An 18,592-nucleotide genomic window follows, 5' to 3' on the forward strand; every position below is an offset into this window, starting at 1 on the left:
ACACTATACTGGTAGCATAATAATTTTGAGTAGATATTCCAAAGGTCTGACATATTTATGATGAAACAATGTCACATCTTTGATATGCTGAATATCAAATGAACAGCTGGCATTTCTGAATTAACATGATGTTCTGTTAGTTGTAGGTCACTAATCTGACTTTACGTACTTAAGTGAAATTCCAGTAACCTTTAGTATTATAAACATAAATAACTGAATACAAAATAGATGAACAGTACACTTGAGGAACACTGTACACTTAAACTATTCAAAATATTGAAAAATTTGCCCTGTGGTATATTTCTCTATGACCTGACGACTTTACAACTAGTCTAAACATTTACTACGTAAACCTTTTTGTGTAATATTACTCAACTCTAAATATTGCTACAGAAAGATGGTCCTGAAATCATGATTACAAATTACAGAATTACTGTGTTCTAAATGCTTCATGAGAAATTTCAAACCTGCACTTATATATTAAAATAATTTCTACTTTGTCAATGAGATAACATTTGTGTATCCAGCAATAAAAGTATAAAAACCAACAAAATTCACAAATATATGTTAACCTTAAATCAGCTGCACATACACATCTGTGTTCACTGCTTACTTGTTGACAATAATTTCATAACTACTGAATTACATATAATGTCAAATAGTTCTCCATTCATTATTATTAATTCTTACGTTACATAAAAATTGAAACCCTAGATGGAAACTATGTGTGAGTATGGTGTGGACATTTCACGTACTGGATGACTTGATAACAATGGTGTTCAAAAAAATTAAAAAATCAGGAAATATTTTGGGATATAATAACATTTACATCTGAAGATTCTTAAAAAATGGAAAGCCTACAGCACAAAGTTTATTAAAAATAAGAAAATATTGCTTGTTTGATTGTGGGGACCTGTCTATTTAGCATGAGTGATTAACGTGATATTTCACTTTCTTGTTTTGATCCTTGAATGATTTAAATAAATTCTCATGTTTGCTGATCATACAGCTTGCCAAGAAAGTTAACAAGTAGAAGCTCACTAGGGTGGCAATGTAGCATGATGGAAAAATAATATCATTTGCGTATTCAAAATTAATATTCTGATTGAAAACTAAATTGCAACAGCAAAAAAGTTATTCTGTACTTAATATCATTCTCGTTATGCTGCAAACTGAGGACGTAGATCATCACAATTCTCATTATTTTGACATCAAATTACCAAAAATGGAACTTACTTTCACCTCCACTTAATAATGAACAGTTGAAAGCCTTGACTTGAAGGAGAAAATTCAGCCTAACGATTTCTAGGCAACAAAGTTGACCTTTTATTAATATAAACTGTTGAATTAATTAGTCAATTGTAATAATAGAAATGTCTGATGATCTCATTGAAGCAGAAAAACATGAACAATTCATCAACCTTAGCGCTGGTCACTCTACAGATGATTATATGTACCGGTACTACCTTATAACAAATAGATCACTGTAACCATTTGGTAATCATATTGTCAGCCTTCGGCTACTGAGGTGTCAAAATCCTATTGAGATAACACACTTCAGTACATGGTAAAGTCACAGCAAACAAGCAGACTATTAGGTTTTGATAATACCATCAGTCTCCCACACGACACAAGGACTGACTATGACCTTTCACATTTAATGTTAAATCCTACAGACACACCATCCTTCATGAGACGTGTAACTGTCTACAGATCATTGTGTACATGTATCTTTTCTGCATCTAATTCCTTGTAGAACATTTTCTTAAAAGTGATGCTGATAAATTAACATTGTTAAGCAACTGAAAATGATGGGAATTCTTTCTACATTTTGGAAAGACTATCTGAAGTTCTTGAGAATTTTGTAAAAAAAGTGGTCTACAGGCACATGATTATAGCAGGTTTTTAACAAGATTTGCTGCTCAAAATTCACCAAACCAACTCTTCATTTCATAAATTCATCCACTGTACAGCATCAATTATCATTTTGGTCAGTTGTCAAGGTACAAACTATGATATAAAATGATAAACAGGTGTTATATAATTTTTCTGCTTTAGTTTTTAACACTGCTCTAATAATATCTCAAAAACAATCAAGAATTTTCACAAATTGTGTTTTACCAATGTTTTTAAGGTATCACTGAAACCTGTATGGTGCAAATTTTCAATTACAACGTCAGAGGTTTAAAATGTTACCAGTATTTTACAAGTACTGGGATATGATGATGCTTGCTGAATCCTTTAGTATTACTTTCACACATGATGAAACTTGTAGCTGTAGAGATTCATATCTATCAAGACAGACATACTCAGATCAGAATTTATGGACAGCGATGGTTTTGATATCACAGTAAGTATTCAATCTTAAAAGTCAACAGTTGCTGCTGCACTGAAGTACATCTGTTGCATATACAAATCATATGGTCTGAACTCTTGCTTTTAGAATGGCTTTCATTCTTTTAAGACATTTCTCTGTCTGGGAAATTGAATAACACATGAATGATCTTAAGGAATGCACAGTACTAGCTTCCCGGCGGTGGACGTGAGGATAGGGGAGTTAAAAGGTGATGATAGGCAGTCAATCATAACCTTGGGAGGAATTATCCCTTCTGTAGTTTATTCAGAGAAATGAGATATTCATGTGATGATTTTGAAGTCAATTTTACATTCATGATTGCTAGTGGCAAAGCTGACTTAGTATTCAACATAATTACCCACACATAAATTATATAAAGTTCACACTCTTGAAAGAAACGTTGATAATTCCTCCATCGAAGGAAAAACAGATGCTGATGACTAAGTGTACATAAGCATGTAATGGATTGCATTTGTATGTATTCTTTGCCCCGACACACTTGACCTCCTTGTTTGCTATCATATCAATGGCATCAACTGAGTTTTACTTCAGTTAGTGAACATTTTAGAAAAATTTACTTGACACATTGTACATGTGTTCAAGGAGAATGAAAGTTACTGAATGTTGCAGAAGTATTAGTATCTGACTATCCGAATCAATGGGCCTATTAATAGTTTTATCTCCCTTTACAAAATTTTGAAAAATACTTGTATTGTTATTTATACAAACTGAATATTTGTGTGCATTTATTTAATAGCCATTTATGCCCTGGAACAATCTGTAACAAAGATACAGCTTGTAAATGTAATTTTTTGAGTTACTCTCTGAGGTTTTGTGTCATTTAGTTCACTTGAGAATAAAAAACTTTAAAATGATACAAATATGATCTATGAAATAATAGCAAGTGATAGCCTACTAAATGACCATCACAGGAAATGTGAGAGTATGAACATGGGTATAAATACTAGTATGCCATAGATATGTTATAGATATTTGTATTGTACGGTGGGTGTATTGAACACACACCCTAAAGAAGTGCAGCCAGCTTTGCTGACTAGACAATACAGAACATATCTGTAGTGGAAATGTAAATGAGTGTATATATATATATATATATATATATATATATATATATATATATATATATATATATAAATATAAAGACATACACACACACACGTTATAAATCTGAACTACCACATTACTCATATAATATATATATATATATATATATATATATATATATATATATATATATATATAAATATAAAGACACACACACATACTCACACACACACACACACACACACACACACACACTCGTTAAAAGTCTGAACTACCATATTACTAAGGTCTACACAGATATAAAACATGCATCCTGTACAATATTATTACTCCCCAGTAACAATGACTACATATGTTTTGTGACGAACTGCGGACGATAGACTCGTATGAACGAATTTCATTGATAACGATTATGCATTCTTGTTTTCTAAGAATAACCCATGTGGGCTAATCGTGATTTTATATAACTGTCAATTCTAATCGAATTATGCCGCCCTGGTCGGTCATTTCCAAACAATGCAATCGATTTTAACGGCAGCAGACTACGCCGGTCCCTTTGTTATTTCACTCGCCTATTTAAATTCAACAATGCAGCAGTGCTTTGAAGCTATATACACGGGAAGAAGAAACGCTGAGGAGTAATCTTTATAAAAATACCTCCATATTTTCATGCAAGTGACACATAATGCAAATAAAAATGTTGACAACTGTATGATTACACGTATACAGCAAGGAATCTGAGATCAGGATAACGTAAGGGTTATATGCGTAGTTCTTCTGGTTATGAAAGTCCAGAGGTGAAGTCTTCAGTTTTACCGAGTGTAGGTTGCACGAACGCCAACTGCACTACATCGTAGTTTTGCACCGAAAGCGTTTATCGCAACAAATTTTAAATAATCACTAGTTCTTGCATAGTACTGAAGTTGTTTTCACAAAATCGACAATAAGGAACAAGCACTGCAGAAAAAATGTTAAGATGAGGTAATATTACCGGTTTTGGACAAGACACTCGGAAGTCGACGATGCCCTCGTTCGATCGGTCGGCAGAAAACCCAAACGACTGTTCTTCAAGGAGATTGAGAGATGGTTCTTTACTTCCATAGAAAACTGCAAGGCTGCTGTCATATATTCTGCCAAATGTGGACGATGCGATAAGTAACAGAACTGAGAACATACGAAAAATTCTCAGCATTGCAGTTTGACTTCCCATGATTTAAAAATTGGCCGACCAGCCTGTCAACGAACTCTCGCTCATCATCAACAATAAGTGACGAGAACGAAAGCCAAAGTGAAAACAAACTCACCGAGTCAGAGGTTTACGGAATATTCTATTATTTTGTAGGAGGCAGTTTTAATACACAGGGACTTGAGTTGTAATAAAATCTATGGTGCTTCTCTATTGTACTACAGTTTATTATAACATTGCTTATTGTATCCAATGGGGCTGTCTTTTGAGGAAAACAAACACTGAATGCTATCATAAAGTCTATCCTCCCGCTGTACAGCAGTATGCGATGTGCAGAGGCCCCTAGCCTCATGTCCTTGCCCCTTCCGGTCTGTAGCAATAGCGCCCTCGGAAGAACAGAGACGAAACTCTGAAACCCTTGTTGGCCTGCTGATATGGCGGTAGGTGTAGATCAGAAGATTTATTCCTATTTTCTATAGCGTCATTACATATTGGAAGCCCTTGTAGACAATATAATTAGCTGTGCTATAAGTATTATAATGTCTATTTTCTACTATTTGTTGGTCACATTCGTCCGCAGCGTTAATTTTGATGAAGTCACAGCCTGGAACGGAAAGAAAACCAACCCACGTGTGTTGTCAATACCACATGTGTAAACTCCGTCCATGGGCTATGTAACTGCAGTGAGAAAGTATGGTAGTAGCTATTACTGCCATTACAATCACCATGCTCCTGTCATTGAAATAGTAGCAGATACTTCCATGCTCCACCTACATTCCGATTATGAGTTGTGTTCAGTTCCGTTGCATTTATTATCCTGGTCCTGAGACGCCCTCATATGAGAGCTGAATGTTCATCAAAACACATGCATTTGTAACTTCCAGGCAAATGTTAGGCTGGCAGAGAGCATTGTGTGTCAGGGAAGCCATGTGTCACATTATATACTGCAACAATGTGTCATAATACTTTTGTGATATTGAAAATGTCCCAATCTGTTCAGCATCTTACATTGTAAACTTTGAAAGTGAATGCGTTGTGGCAGCACCAGTAAAGGCATTGCTCGTACAGATTCAAGGGATCTTTGAGTCACAGATCCTTGAATCTGTTAACCCTCATAGTTTTTTACTTTGCCAGAATATATCAATATATATTGTTGCCCAAACAAAAGTGACTTTTGTATGGAGTTTCAATTTACAAGATGTCAAATGTCTCAAAACTATGATACCTTAATGAAGTTCGATAATCTGATTGCCATGAAACATTTAGTGGCTTTTACATAAGTTTGAGATAAACATATTTTGTTAAAGGGAGCAGGTCATCAGAACTGTGCTCAAAAGTTGATAGGGACCCCTACAACTGATGTAAACAATGTATCCAAGGTACGTTGGCAATTGATGAAAGTTAAAACATGTTTGTCATAATGTACATCGTAAACTTTAAATGGTGCACCTATGTTGACATGATGCATATATTGTTTGTAAACTAGAAAGTTGCACATGCGCAGTTCTGATGACCGCTTCCCTTTAAACTAAAATATTTGAGTACAGGTATAGAAGGGAAATTGTGCATAAATGGTTATGTGACATAATCATGAATAATTGTAGAGTGCAGGGAAAGAATAATTAGTAATCGTTAGTTGTTTTTATGTGGTCATGTTGCAGAAGAGTAAAAGTCCTGGAAAAGCTAATAAACGGAGTGTTGGCAAACGAAAAGGTATCCAACAAAAAAACAAAAGAACAGTGAAGCATGGTAGGGTTGCAAAGAAGAAAAATCTGAACAATGCAGAAAGTGGTGTCTATACAGATGCACTCAAACATCATGGAGAAAATGACCATCAGTTTATTAATAGTGATGATGACAACCAAGATGATGAGGTCGTAATCGAAGATGAAGATGTGGAGTTCTTTAGTAGCATGCCACAGGAGAACCTGAGTTTCCTTTCAAATTTGGAAGCAAGGTAAGAAAGACTAAAGTAGGGACCTTCATCCCTGCAGGTACTATTCATTATTCATGAAGCTGGTCAATGTCTCTTTATTAGCGTAGTAGTCATATGTAGATCTTGATTTCAGTAATTTGAAATCCCTCCAAGTGATCTCATTTTCATATTTATGTGTTCAATTATTTGTGAAATTTGTGCATCACTTTGTTCTTGTGATCTTTGCAAGGTTGTAGTTGAGGGTCAGAAGTCAAAACTACCTTTATGAATGTCTTGACCATTTTTGCAAGTCTCAAATGAGTGTTTATCATACATTTTTCTAATATGTCTGTTAGCAACTTTCACCTCTCATTAAGCTGTGCTTCATGCCTAATCTTTACCGCTGTGTGTAAATTCTTGCCTACTTCAAACAAAAAAGGTGAAGATGAATAACACTTACAACACCATTGTAATTTTAAGGTATTCTGACAGAAAAGTAAAAGCACAGTAGCTGTAATGGTAGGGGCATGAATGATAATACATCATTTCAGTTTGGCAATATTGTTCCATATATTGCCAGCTAAAGTACAACTGCCCCCCCAGTTTCCATTTCAATGTACAATGTATTGATGGACTGTCTGCAAATCAGTTCAGTGTTTTTCAGAATTATGGTATCTTCTTCCAACAATGGTCACCTGTTTTCAGCACACCTGTATTTGATTATGTGATAAATGCTATTTCTAAAACAATACATGATTTTCTGTGAATACAGTCAGTTGGCAAGACCTTACTGAGTACCTGTTTATACTGATTGGACTGCGGCAAGCGTTTGCCTCACCATTGAGTCCTGGATCTCCTTTCTTTTTGCGTATGTTTGTTTTAGATAATTTTAACTTTTCAAAATTATTGACCCATTAGTTACTTACACACAAGCTGTACATTGGCTGCTTCTGTAAATAGAACCAGAAAACTTTAGTGTATACACATGATGTGAGACTGAATAGAACAATAAAAATGCTGCACTTTCTGACGTGTCTTTTGCAGTCCCAGTGAACCGAGCAAGAGGTCCAGGAAGAGAAAGCTGCAGGAGGAGAAAGAAAGGAACTTTGAAGAACAACCTAGAAGTGGATTTAACGAGGGATCAGTCAAGAAATTGAAACCCCTGTTACCAATCAAGCACAAGAAAGGAATAGAACTTCAGTGGGGGGAAAAGCAGGAAGGGAAAGAGCATGATCAGGAAACTGAGGAGGAAGCAGAGCTGACAGATGAAGGTAAATAAAATATATTCAACCAGTGTTCACAGGTATACCGGTAGATTACAGCATATTTTACAAGGGCACAATACCATGCTTCAGTTCCAAACAAACCAACCTCTGATAATTGAGTCTGCTATTTCAGCCTTTCTAGGTCTTGAATTCATCATCCTGTAATCTTGATTTCGGTACTCTAACCCCATGGCCATGATGCCTCTTACAGATAGGCATCACGGCCAAATGTGGAGGTTAGTTCACAGTGACGTATATAAGTACAAGATCCAGTATTTCTGCCATGTTAGTATTTTGTCAAAATATTCTTCATATCCAGATCCACAATTAATCAGAAACATCAATTTAGTTTACTTTATAATAATTCAAAACTGATCTATTGACTGTATAGTGTGATTTTCAACTGGAAGTCATTTTGACAAATTTCAAATATACTATCCTTTTTGACTTCTAAACAGTCAATTCTGATATTTATTAAAGCCCAGACAATACTGGTAATTCAACTCAGATGTTTAAGAACTCTTAAGCTTAGGGTCCATTCTTGAAAGGGAAACTAGTCGGCCATATTCTAACACTGTAAATATACAACCAGTATTTGAAGTCAAACTTTCAAAGAGAGCATTCTTTTGCAGTGATGTGGCAGATTAGCTTCAAACACGCTGCTTGATTTGTGATACTCATGTTTATATACTTGGTATGTTTCTGGACTTTTCAAATAGTCAATTCTGTTAGATTGTTTTGTATTGGACATGTTATACAAGCGCTTCTGCTTTTAACCAATTAGACTCCATTGCGACATGTGATCCTGGAACAAGTAGGGTCAAATGGCTTTCTAGAAGTCAGAAGGGAATATGCAGGCAGCTAACACAATGGAATCAGAACTCCTTGTAAAGCTCCAGTGTATTTGTTAGGAAAGGGCCTCAGGTGTTACATGTAAACTTTCGGTAAGGCAGCAAGGTTGAATTGAGACATGAGAAAAGCAAAATTCAATGGACAATTTAAGGTACAAGGAAGCAAGGCAAAATGGTTTGGAAAGGTCATATTGCTGGATTGGGAGTAATCTTGCTGAAGGGTGACATGGATATGGGTTTGTGTGACTTAAATGTTGGTGTATGTAGGGGTTCAGATGCAAAAGTGGATTGGTAATACAGCAAAGTAAGCCAGGTTTTGGCAGTTTTGTATGCACAGATTGCTATGGCAGGTTTTCGAAAATCTAAAATGTTAGGTTTGATGATTGTTTGATTTCCAGACAAAGGCTGGCTCTTTCTTTACTCAAAACCTGTGGCATTATTCCTTTCAAGCTTATATTGCACCCATCTTTATGAGGAATTCCATGTTGGATGCGTTAATCTATGGATTACTCTTTGGTGCCTAGGGTACAGATTTATGGCAATTAAACTTTTCGTGCTTCTTTTCTACAATAGGGGTCACAGTTTAAAATAGTACCACAGAAAACGAGCAGTGTAGGTACATGTAGAAACTGTGGTGATGAATGGGTTTAGCAGGGATACAAAATCCAACTAAGAAGGGATGTCTTGGTGCCATTCTACTCTTGGGTTCATTTTGAGTTTTTTATGGAATTAATTATAGCTGTGCTTGCTTAACACTTCATTTAGAGACTCTGGATTTTCAGTTCTTAGAACAATATCCACTCCTCCTCAGCAAGCTTTACAGAAGGTATATGTAAATAATTGTGCAGACATAACAAGATTCAGTTTTATTCAAAGCTGTTGAACAAGAAAGACCAACAGCCAAAATTGAACAGGATTTCAATGTCTGTGGAAAGCATAGTGAACATTTTCACAGTGATTTCCAAATATTATAAAAATACTCAATTAATTATTTCATGTTTACCACATAATTTCTTTTTGTCCTCTGTGCTCTTTTCCACCAGTATTGACAAGTGATCTTACATGCAATGTCCAAATCTTTTTCTTTACAGAGCCAGCTGAGGAGACAGAGGAACCACTGCCTCCTGTCAGCACAGTGGAATTATTTGCCAGGCGTCAGAGAAAACTGCAAGAAAAGAAGCAGCAAATTGCAAGTCTAGGAAGTGCAATAGTAGAGGACCCTGAAGGCTCTGTGAGTTATTGCCATTATCAAATAGTATTACTCACAAGGTTATCAAAATTTATAATAAATTGTCTGTAAGTTTTGTCCTTACATAATACATGTCTGAAATCACAAAGTGCTGCATAATCTTTCTCATGTCACTGTGTTGGGGCTAGAGAAACAAACTGTCTAAAATTTGCCAATGTATCAAATTCAAAATGGCTGCTGAAAGTTGCATTAATAAAGGAGCAAAATTTAATATAGATATTTCACAAAAATAAGACAAATTAAGGTTTCATTTACTTCGTAGGCTTCAACATACACCGATAAGTCTATGCAAGCAGCGGAAAAAAGTTTTGTAAAAATTTGAGTCTTAATTCAATATCAGTCCCTAAGATACAGTCTACCTTTAGCGGCAGACAAAGTAAATTTGCTAAATACATCTGTGGTTACTTGCATGAATGTAATTGAAGGCCATATGGTCATTGTCAGCAGATTATGATTTTTTCCATTCGAGAGCTTTCTCAATGTTCTGTACCAATATCCGTTAGTTTTACAGCTCTTTGACAGTATACCGTACATGACATCTCTTCTCTGGTACACTCATTGAATGGCTGTCACTGATAGAACTGCTCTTCAATGTATTAACCTTTTTGACCATTTTACTGCGGTGTAAATACAACTGTGTTGTTTAGATGCAAGGCAACATGATTGGTCTTTTTTGAAATTTGGTAGAAAGGGTTATTGGACTTGGACTACACTGACGGCTCAACCCTTATCCTGCCAAGTTCACCGTTTACCATCAGGTCAAGTTGGTTAAAACAAGTGAAGCACAACATGTTCTATATGGTACATTTTAACAAAAATATGAATGTTTGGAGGCCCTGAGAACATATATGTAGGTACTGGGACTGATATTGAATTAAGACTCAAATTTTTACAAAACTTTTTTCCGCTGCTTGCATAGACTTATCGGTGTATGTTGAAGCCTACACCGTCCGGGGGGACTTATAGGTTTGGTCATGTCCGTGCGTACGTACGTCCGTCCGTCCGTCCGTTCACGCAGATATCTCAGAGATGCCTGGAGCAATTTTATTCAAACTTGGTACAAGGATTACTTCAAATATGTCATACAGATGTCAATTTGTTTTCTGATACAATCCAATATGGCCACATGGCGGCCATTTTATTATGATTTTAGCCATAACTCAGACATGTTTCAACCAATTTTATTCAAAGTTGGTACAAGGACATTGACCAATGTCATAGGTATGCACGTCAATTATTTTTGTGATACGATCAAATATGGCCGCCAGGCGGCCATTTTATTACAATTTTTACCTTCTCGTGTCTATTTATAGACAGAGAAGGTATTAGAGTTGAAAACCAGTATGCTGCTGTCAAGTACTTCCGTCTGTCAAGACTTCCGTCTGTCAAGATCCGTTGACGTCATGCTATTGTGATGGGTCATATCATAAACTGGTGGGGGTGTTCATGGCTTAGGTTGAGGTGTGGGAGAACGATTTTGAGCTATGACAAAAATCAAAAGGGACTTAGCGGCATAGCCACAGTGTTAAGCCTTTCTCCAAGGTTTCTTAGTTGACTACAATCTATTACAGACTACTGAGCTGACGTTAGGGGTACTCACTTTGTGTTTGCTCACTCTGTGAGCGCTAGTGTTTGGTACTGAGTTTGCGTGGATATCCCTCATGGCCTCACGTGATCTTGGCCTGTTGCATAATCTGCAGAGATGATCATATGCCTCCAAGTCTGAAAACTGTCATCGTGTAAGCCTGGCGGCATTTTCCTTGCATTTTTTCTCATTTAATTTTGCAAAATATCGGCGAGTACCTCAATATTTCAAGATAACCCTTTCTTCCCAATCGTTTCCTGGAGTTTCAGAGTCATATGAACGAAAATGAGTGAAAGTTTTAGACAGGAAAATCGGACGTCGGCCATGTTCAATGTTTACAGTACAATCAGAAATTTACGTGGAGGAATTACCAACAAACACTATTCATGATGCCCGCCCTCTAGAGGCAGACCCTCCTATATGAAGTACCACATTTGATGCTTGTGGAAAGCTTGACCACACAATGGAGCATTTAAACTTTTAGAAAATGACAAACTGAATAAGAAGGTATTCAGAAAATGTCAAATACTGCGGAAAATGCGCAAATATTCAATATAAACAGGTTAACTGACTGGTCAGCTATAAAAAACAGTGAAAATGTTTATGATCAAAAGTTTTTGAGATGCGCACATTTTAACAAATACAGAAATTATTAACATTATAAATATAAGACCAAACTATTTTTCAGGGATGGGACAGGTTGGAAATGAGGGGTGAGAGACAAAGGCACTCCTATTGCTGCATGTGGATGCAGCTACACCCATTTCATTTACAGCATACTTATTCACTGTGTTTGTGTTCAAGTTCCATATTGTACTGACTGTCATACAAGGATAACATGAGCAAATCAAATCAAATTAGAAAAGGATCAATGCTGTTGTGTGGATTTTGCTGAACATGGCTGATTTTAATATTTCGCCCTATATATTTGGTATCCAGCAAAGGCATATTTTGATGTAAAGTCAAAATTAACACTACATTGCGGACAATATATGTTACCGTTTCTGCATGAACTTTTCTTTTTTAAATTATAGTATAGTAGTACTTTGAACAGATTAACAATTATCGTGATGTCAACCCATAATTTTACATCACAAAGACTGTAATTCTGCCAATTTTTTTTTTTTTTCAGTCATTTTATAAATTTTGCACTGCACAAGATGATTGAACAAATTGCAATGTTTGAATTTGTAAACTCAAAGAATAAAAATCCTTTGGTCACAGATTAAATTATTTTTTAAAAAGAAATTTACTCTTAAACACTTTTAGCATATATTCTTTACACGGTCATGTATTTCAAGGAAAATATGCCTATTAAAAACAGTAATTTCTTCACTTTCAATTTTTTTTCAATACTATGACAATTATCAGCCATGAGGTTATACAAACACAAGACCAGATAAGCGTTTTTCATCATTTTCACAGGACTCTTTGGAAAATCCATTAAAAACAGTTAAAAGTGACTTAAAATGATCACTTGGTATACATTTAATTTACAGATGCCAGGTTGTGTATTTCACATGCACTCAGGTCAGTAAGGAAGTGTGTCATTACTATTTTGGACTGTGAATTCTTTTTTCTGAATTATTTAACTTTTTCCCACATTGAACTATCTTTAGGCAGTTTATACTGTAGCTTAGAATTTTTTTGATTTATGTATTTAATCTTTTAGGTTCTTTTGGTCCATATCCCACCTCATGCCCCTACATCATCAACTATTTACCAACAACTCCATGCCAACAACCAATTACCTGACCTGGCCACACATTAGAGAAGGTACAGCGTCTTTGACGGTATTTTTTCATGTACGGAGCCATAACTCAGGCATATCTCAACCAATTTTATTCAAAGTTGGTACAAGGACATTGACTTATGTCATACATATGCACATTGATTTGTTTTGTGATATGATCCAATATGGCCGCCGTGTGGCTATTTTTTTATGATTTTCCATGTCCTGAACCATAACTCAGACATGTATCAAGCAAATTTATTAAAACTTGATACAAGGATATTGACTTATAGTGTACATATATAAGTCAATTTGTTTATCGATATGGTCCGATATGGCCACATGGTGGCAATTTTGTTATGATTTTTTTCATGTCGAGAGCCATAATTCTGGCAAGTCTCAACTGATTTTATACAAAGTTTGTACATGGCCATTGACTTATGTCATACATATACGTGTTGATTTTTTAAACAGTAGATCAAATATCGCTGCGTTGTGGCCATTTTGTTACGATTTTCTCATGTACAGAGCCATAACTCAGACATATTTTCACCAGTATCATTCAAAGTTGGTACAAGGACATTGAATTATTTCATACATGCTCTTCAATTTGTTTCATGTCATGTAGCAGTATCATGTCAATTATTTAAGTTTTGTAATTAGGCTGATACCGGTATGTCAAGAAATACTGCATCAAATTTCATGAAACTTTGTAAAAATGTTTAGCTCACAATGCTTTAACAGTGAAAAAGACATTTATCAGTGTCATTTTAATTAATTTGTAATTGCATATGTAATGAACTTTCCTAATTAGAGTGATATATCCACAAATACAACGTCAAATTTGATGAAACTTGATACAGATGTTGATCTCATAGTGTTGTAAGTACTGCATCAAACTTTATGAAATATGGTACCGGTGATAATCTGTTACGGTAGTGTTAGGATAGTATGAAAAAATGTTTTGCAACATTCTGTCGACTAATTCCCAGTTGACTCATTTAATGACCTTCGGGATAGTGGCCTACATTGGTTTTATGTTTTCATCACCATGGAACTCATTCTTGGCCATTGAGTGCCATCTGTATCAAAGTATTTTTATCACAGACCTAATGAAGAGGACTCTATCCTCTCTGAGGACCTGTAATCAAAGTACCCATCAACAAGTGGGGACTGTGTCATCAATGATGACTTGCTACTGACTAAAGCTGGTACAACAGACCACTTCCAAGTTCGTGAAAACACATATGGTTTAACCCAATACCGGTTTTTACTGACGTGGCACATGGGAAAGTGATACCGTCTGGCGGGAAAAGTTAATTAATTCCTGCCAAGTCGGTGAAAATCCGCTTGAAATTCGGTGTAGCCAGAATCTAAGCACTGGTGACCGTTATTCTCCCAACCCGGTGGAAATCGGGCCCTTTTTGGGTACCCGCTTTCAGTGTTCGCGGTGACTTTTTTCTCCTCGCGTACGGCATACGCATTAGTCTGCTAAAATTGCGTAATGGCTGGATTTGAGCGCGTAATTTCACTTCCGCACGAAATTGATGAAAAAACCGACAGCAAAATACAATGTGCCGTTGAATAAACCTACACTACATATTCGGGTTGTACGATGTAACATTATTTTAATGAAAACAGTTCAGCGAACAACTTGAACAATGTTGAAACGTAACAGCGAAGGGTATACATGCAACCGTCACAACACATCGGGCAACCCAAAAGTTAGAGTTATGGCAGCTTATCCAGACGGTTTCTGGACGTTTCGGCACCAAGTCGTTTCGGCCCAAGACGTTTTGGCCTTCCAATGTCAGGCCCCAAGTCTGAGTCGTTTCGGCACCGCAACCCAAGACGTTTCGACACCGCTGAAGGCTACCTGTGGGAACTAGTGCTGGAGCGTAATGTTACAAATCAAAGTACTAAAAAGTATAGTGTCAACTAACATTCACGTACATGCTTAATCTTTGTGAGAACACGGGAAGAGACCGTAAGAAAAAACTTCATATCATTTTCAAATCTGTGACACAAGTTTATCGATATCAATAGTCGCCGACACGGAAAAAGTTTGAAAGCGGTGAGGAAACAGCACGGCAAAATTCACACAAAATGCACATAAAGTACTGGAACTTACTGGTCAGAACACAAAGGTCACGCTTACGAATATGACGGATCAGTCAATTACTAAATAGTTTGAAAAAAAAATCGAAACACAGATGCCGAAACGTCTTGGGTTGCGGTGCCGAAGTGACTTTGGACCGGAAATTGAGAGGCCGAAACGACTTGGGCCGAAACGACTTGGTGCCTGAAAGACCAGTTACCATCCAGACACTTCTGCAGTGTTCAAAATTTATCGGGATTCCGACGAGCTCTACCAATGAATCATTTTTTTCACGGACTCGTAGAGCAAAGTTGAAAGAAATTAAAACAGATTTGTCTGCTTCGACGCCATGCTGCATGTGTGCTTGATCAAAATTTGGGAACAGCGAGACGTGATGATCGTGCACGGTTGGCATTTATATAATTTGTCGCAACATTTCTGTCAATCACTCACTTTCAGAAACTATCGCTCGCCTGAAAATTAGCAACGTAATTCATAGGCACAGCTGACATGATAACGTGCCTATAAACGTGATAACGTGTGGACTACGATGTCGATTTTTCAGACAACGCCCAGAGAATTCGAAACTTTCCACACAAAATGAGTGATTGACAGAAATGTGTTGCAACAAATTTCGTCTGGTTGTCGCCTAAGCTCAGTCGTGGGGAGTGCTTTCGGTGTTATCCTATGCGTATAGAAAACGCATAACGATGAAAAAATTGCGTAGAGAGTCAATTTCAATGCGTAAATACGCACGATTTTTGCGTAAACGCGAACTCTGGCTTTCCTGCCAAGTCGACGGCACTACGTTTTGCTATCCCCTGTGCGTTAAGGGGTCATCCGAGGAGAGGTTTTCTGACAAGGAACGCCTTTTCCCCTCGAAATGGGTTCGCAGGGAGTCGATAGACAGGGAAAGGTGCAGAAACCTGTCCGCCAGTCCCCCACACCCGAGGGGGGCTGGGTTTTTTTTACCGCTTTTTAGCGGACTTGGCAGGATAGCATGGTGACGTTTTCTGGCGGAGTTGGACGTACTTGGCTGCCTGGCACTATAGAGATTGCTGCCGAACTTGACCAACTCGGCAATGCTAATCTAGAAGGCTACCTCTTGCAAACGACTTGGCAGATATGCCGATGGTGCGAGACTAAAGTCACTTATTCAGTTGTGCGTGACTGAAAATGAGAACGTATTTTTGACGGGACGGCTCGACTTGTTCCTCGATGGAACGGATATGAACGACTCGGAAATACCATTACAAACTGGTGTCCGACGTACTAAGCTGGGCTTCAGCTCTGCAAGTTCAAGCCAGGCAACGTCCTTCACCGCCTTGGCCGTGCCATTCAATGGACGTAGCTTTGGATTTTTTATTTATTCCATCGTCCGAAGTATTGGCTCTGGTTTGCAGGCAAACGTATCCTCTTGCCGACGCATTAGTAACTACGTACGCTGTTTGCGTACAGAGAATTCAAAAGGTGACATAAGGTCAATAAGCTACGGGGATACCGCCTGCACTGAGCAGGGACTGCTTTTGTTATGCAAACCAGCTAGCAGTACAATATGGCTGCCAGGCATGTGGACACGTCGATGGCTAGAACAATGGAAGCATATTGCGTTGCACCCGTGCATCGCAAAAGTGAACTGAAGACTTGGGTGTAGTGACTGGTTATCACTGGTTAGCTGCAGCCCAAGCCATGTCGGTACAAACCCGTACCTGACTGAGGACCACTCGATTAAGTCAGTAATGAACGGTAACACTCGTAAACCAACTCCCAACTGAGCTGGCTAAACTACGTGGAGCTGTGCTTCAATGGCTCAGCCATGTCGTTAATACAACGGCAAAAACGTAGTTTTTGTGCTACACTGCCAAGTCGTTGAAGGTACGTATTCAATTGACCCTACCCTGGGGAAACAGGACAGGTTTGCTGGTGCCGCCGCACCCCCTAGCACGACCCCAGGGTCTCTGACTAACAGACGAGTGAGGTGATGTTTGTGCCTAGCGGACGTGCGCAATACTGAAGGAGTTTATTTCAGAAAAAATAAACATGAAACGGCAATAAAATGACGCACTCCCAGGGGCAAACAAAGCCGGTGACCTCAATTTTTTTCTGCAGTAACCCTTGAGCTCCTTCCCCTGTCTACGGGCATGTAGAAATTATTGAAGTCTAACACGTATAAGTACGGCTAAAACTACCCTGAAAATGGGCGATTTCAGCCAAAATGCCTGGCAGGATAACGTGCAGGAGAGCCAATCTTTTGCAGGCACATATTATGGGGCGGTTTTCTACTGACTTGGCAGGATAACGGACAAGGACGCTCGGCAGGAAAAGGGTTAAAGTGAATTTTGTTTTTTGCAGACAAGGAAACTGAAGGAGTTACGGATGATGTTGGATGAGAAAGATCCAGATGTATTGATCTCTGTAAGAAAGCTGGTGATGGTATCTCTGCTGGAGATCTTTAAAGACATTACGCCAGGTTACATCATCAGAGAGTTGTCAGACCAGGAGAAATCAAAACAAGTAAGTACAATTTGTGCATTTAACATTCTGAATGAAATGTAAAGTAGGGTAGCTCGTGATCAAAGCCATTGATAAGTGCTCCATTCGCTGTAAGTTTTGACGTATTTTCCATCATTGCCATTCTTTTCTTGTTTGTAAATACAATTTTTAGCTCATATTTGGTATGTATATAAATACCAAAAAGAGCTTATATTTTATTTTACTCCCAAGATCATATCAGAAAACCAAGTTTCAAACTTGTCAACAGCGCCTGTATCTAGGCTATGTCACGTGATTTTGTTAAGAACTGAATTTTAATACAGAATAGCATTCATATTTCATGCAATGATTTATATTTGCAAGGCAAATACTTTGTCTTTTAATACACTTTAGAGAGAAGAAGGAGAACATATCAACTTGTTTCCCATAACAAAATAACTGAAATTTATATCAAACAACACTATCATCTCATTAAGAATAGAATGTGCCATGGGTACAGATATTCCGACTCTCAAACTTTTACACTTCTGTTTTTGTCTACTACTTGTTTTGGCTCAATTCAAAGCTCATTTTGTGAAATTCCTGAATATAGTTTTTCCCATTGAGTTACCTCAGGGATGGCGGCCATCTTGAATTCAAGAGTCAGTGAATATGAGGGAATTTGTTCTCTAGTGCCAAATTTTGCTCTGTGACCTTTGATTTTTAGTCCCCACGGACACCGTCCGGGGGGACTTATAGGTTTGGTCATGTCCGTGCGTCCGTGCGTCCGTGCGTCCGTGCGTCCGTCCGTTCACGCA

General features: G+C 37.5%; 2 protein-coding genes across 2 annotated transcripts in view; one reads left to right on the forward strand and one right to left on the reverse strand.

Moving 5' to 3' along the window:
- Window positions 1–4,705, reverse strand: part of LOC139119877 (uncharacterized) — a 43,618-nt gene extending 38,913 nt beyond the window's left edge. The window contains exon 1 of the mRNA XM_070683811.1: window positions 4,413–4,705. Coding sequence (XP_070539912.1) covers window positions 4,413–4,631 — 219 coding nt within the window. The 5' untranslated portion in view covers window positions 4,632–4,705. The remainder of the gene's footprint in view (window positions 1–4,412) is intronic.
- A 277-nt stretch (window positions 4,706–4,982) lies between these two features.
- LOC139119878 (nucleolar complex protein 3 homolog) overlaps window positions 4,983–18,592 on the forward strand; it is a 113,599-nt gene continuing 99,989 nt past the window's right edge. The window contains exons 1-5 of the mRNA XM_070683812.1: window positions 4,983–5,047; window positions 6,269–6,564; window positions 7,567–7,793; window positions 9,730–9,869; window positions 17,655–17,816. Of these exons, the coding sequence (XP_070539913.1) occupies window positions 5,042–5,047; window positions 6,269–6,564; window positions 7,567–7,793; window positions 9,730–9,869; window positions 17,655–17,816 (831 nt within the window). The 5' untranslated portion in view covers window positions 4,983–5,041. The remainder of the gene's footprint in view (window positions 5,048–6,268; window positions 6,565–7,566; window positions 7,794–9,729; window positions 9,870–17,654; window positions 17,817–18,592) is intronic.

The sequence above is a fragment of the Ptychodera flava genome, chromosome 20 (assembly GCF_041260155.1).
Source record: "Ptychodera flava strain L36383 chromosome 20, AS_Pfla_20210202, whole genome shotgun sequence".
In the NCBI taxonomy this organism is placed as follows: Eukaryota; Metazoa; Hemichordata; class Enteropneusta; family Ptychoderidae; genus Ptychodera; species Ptychodera flava.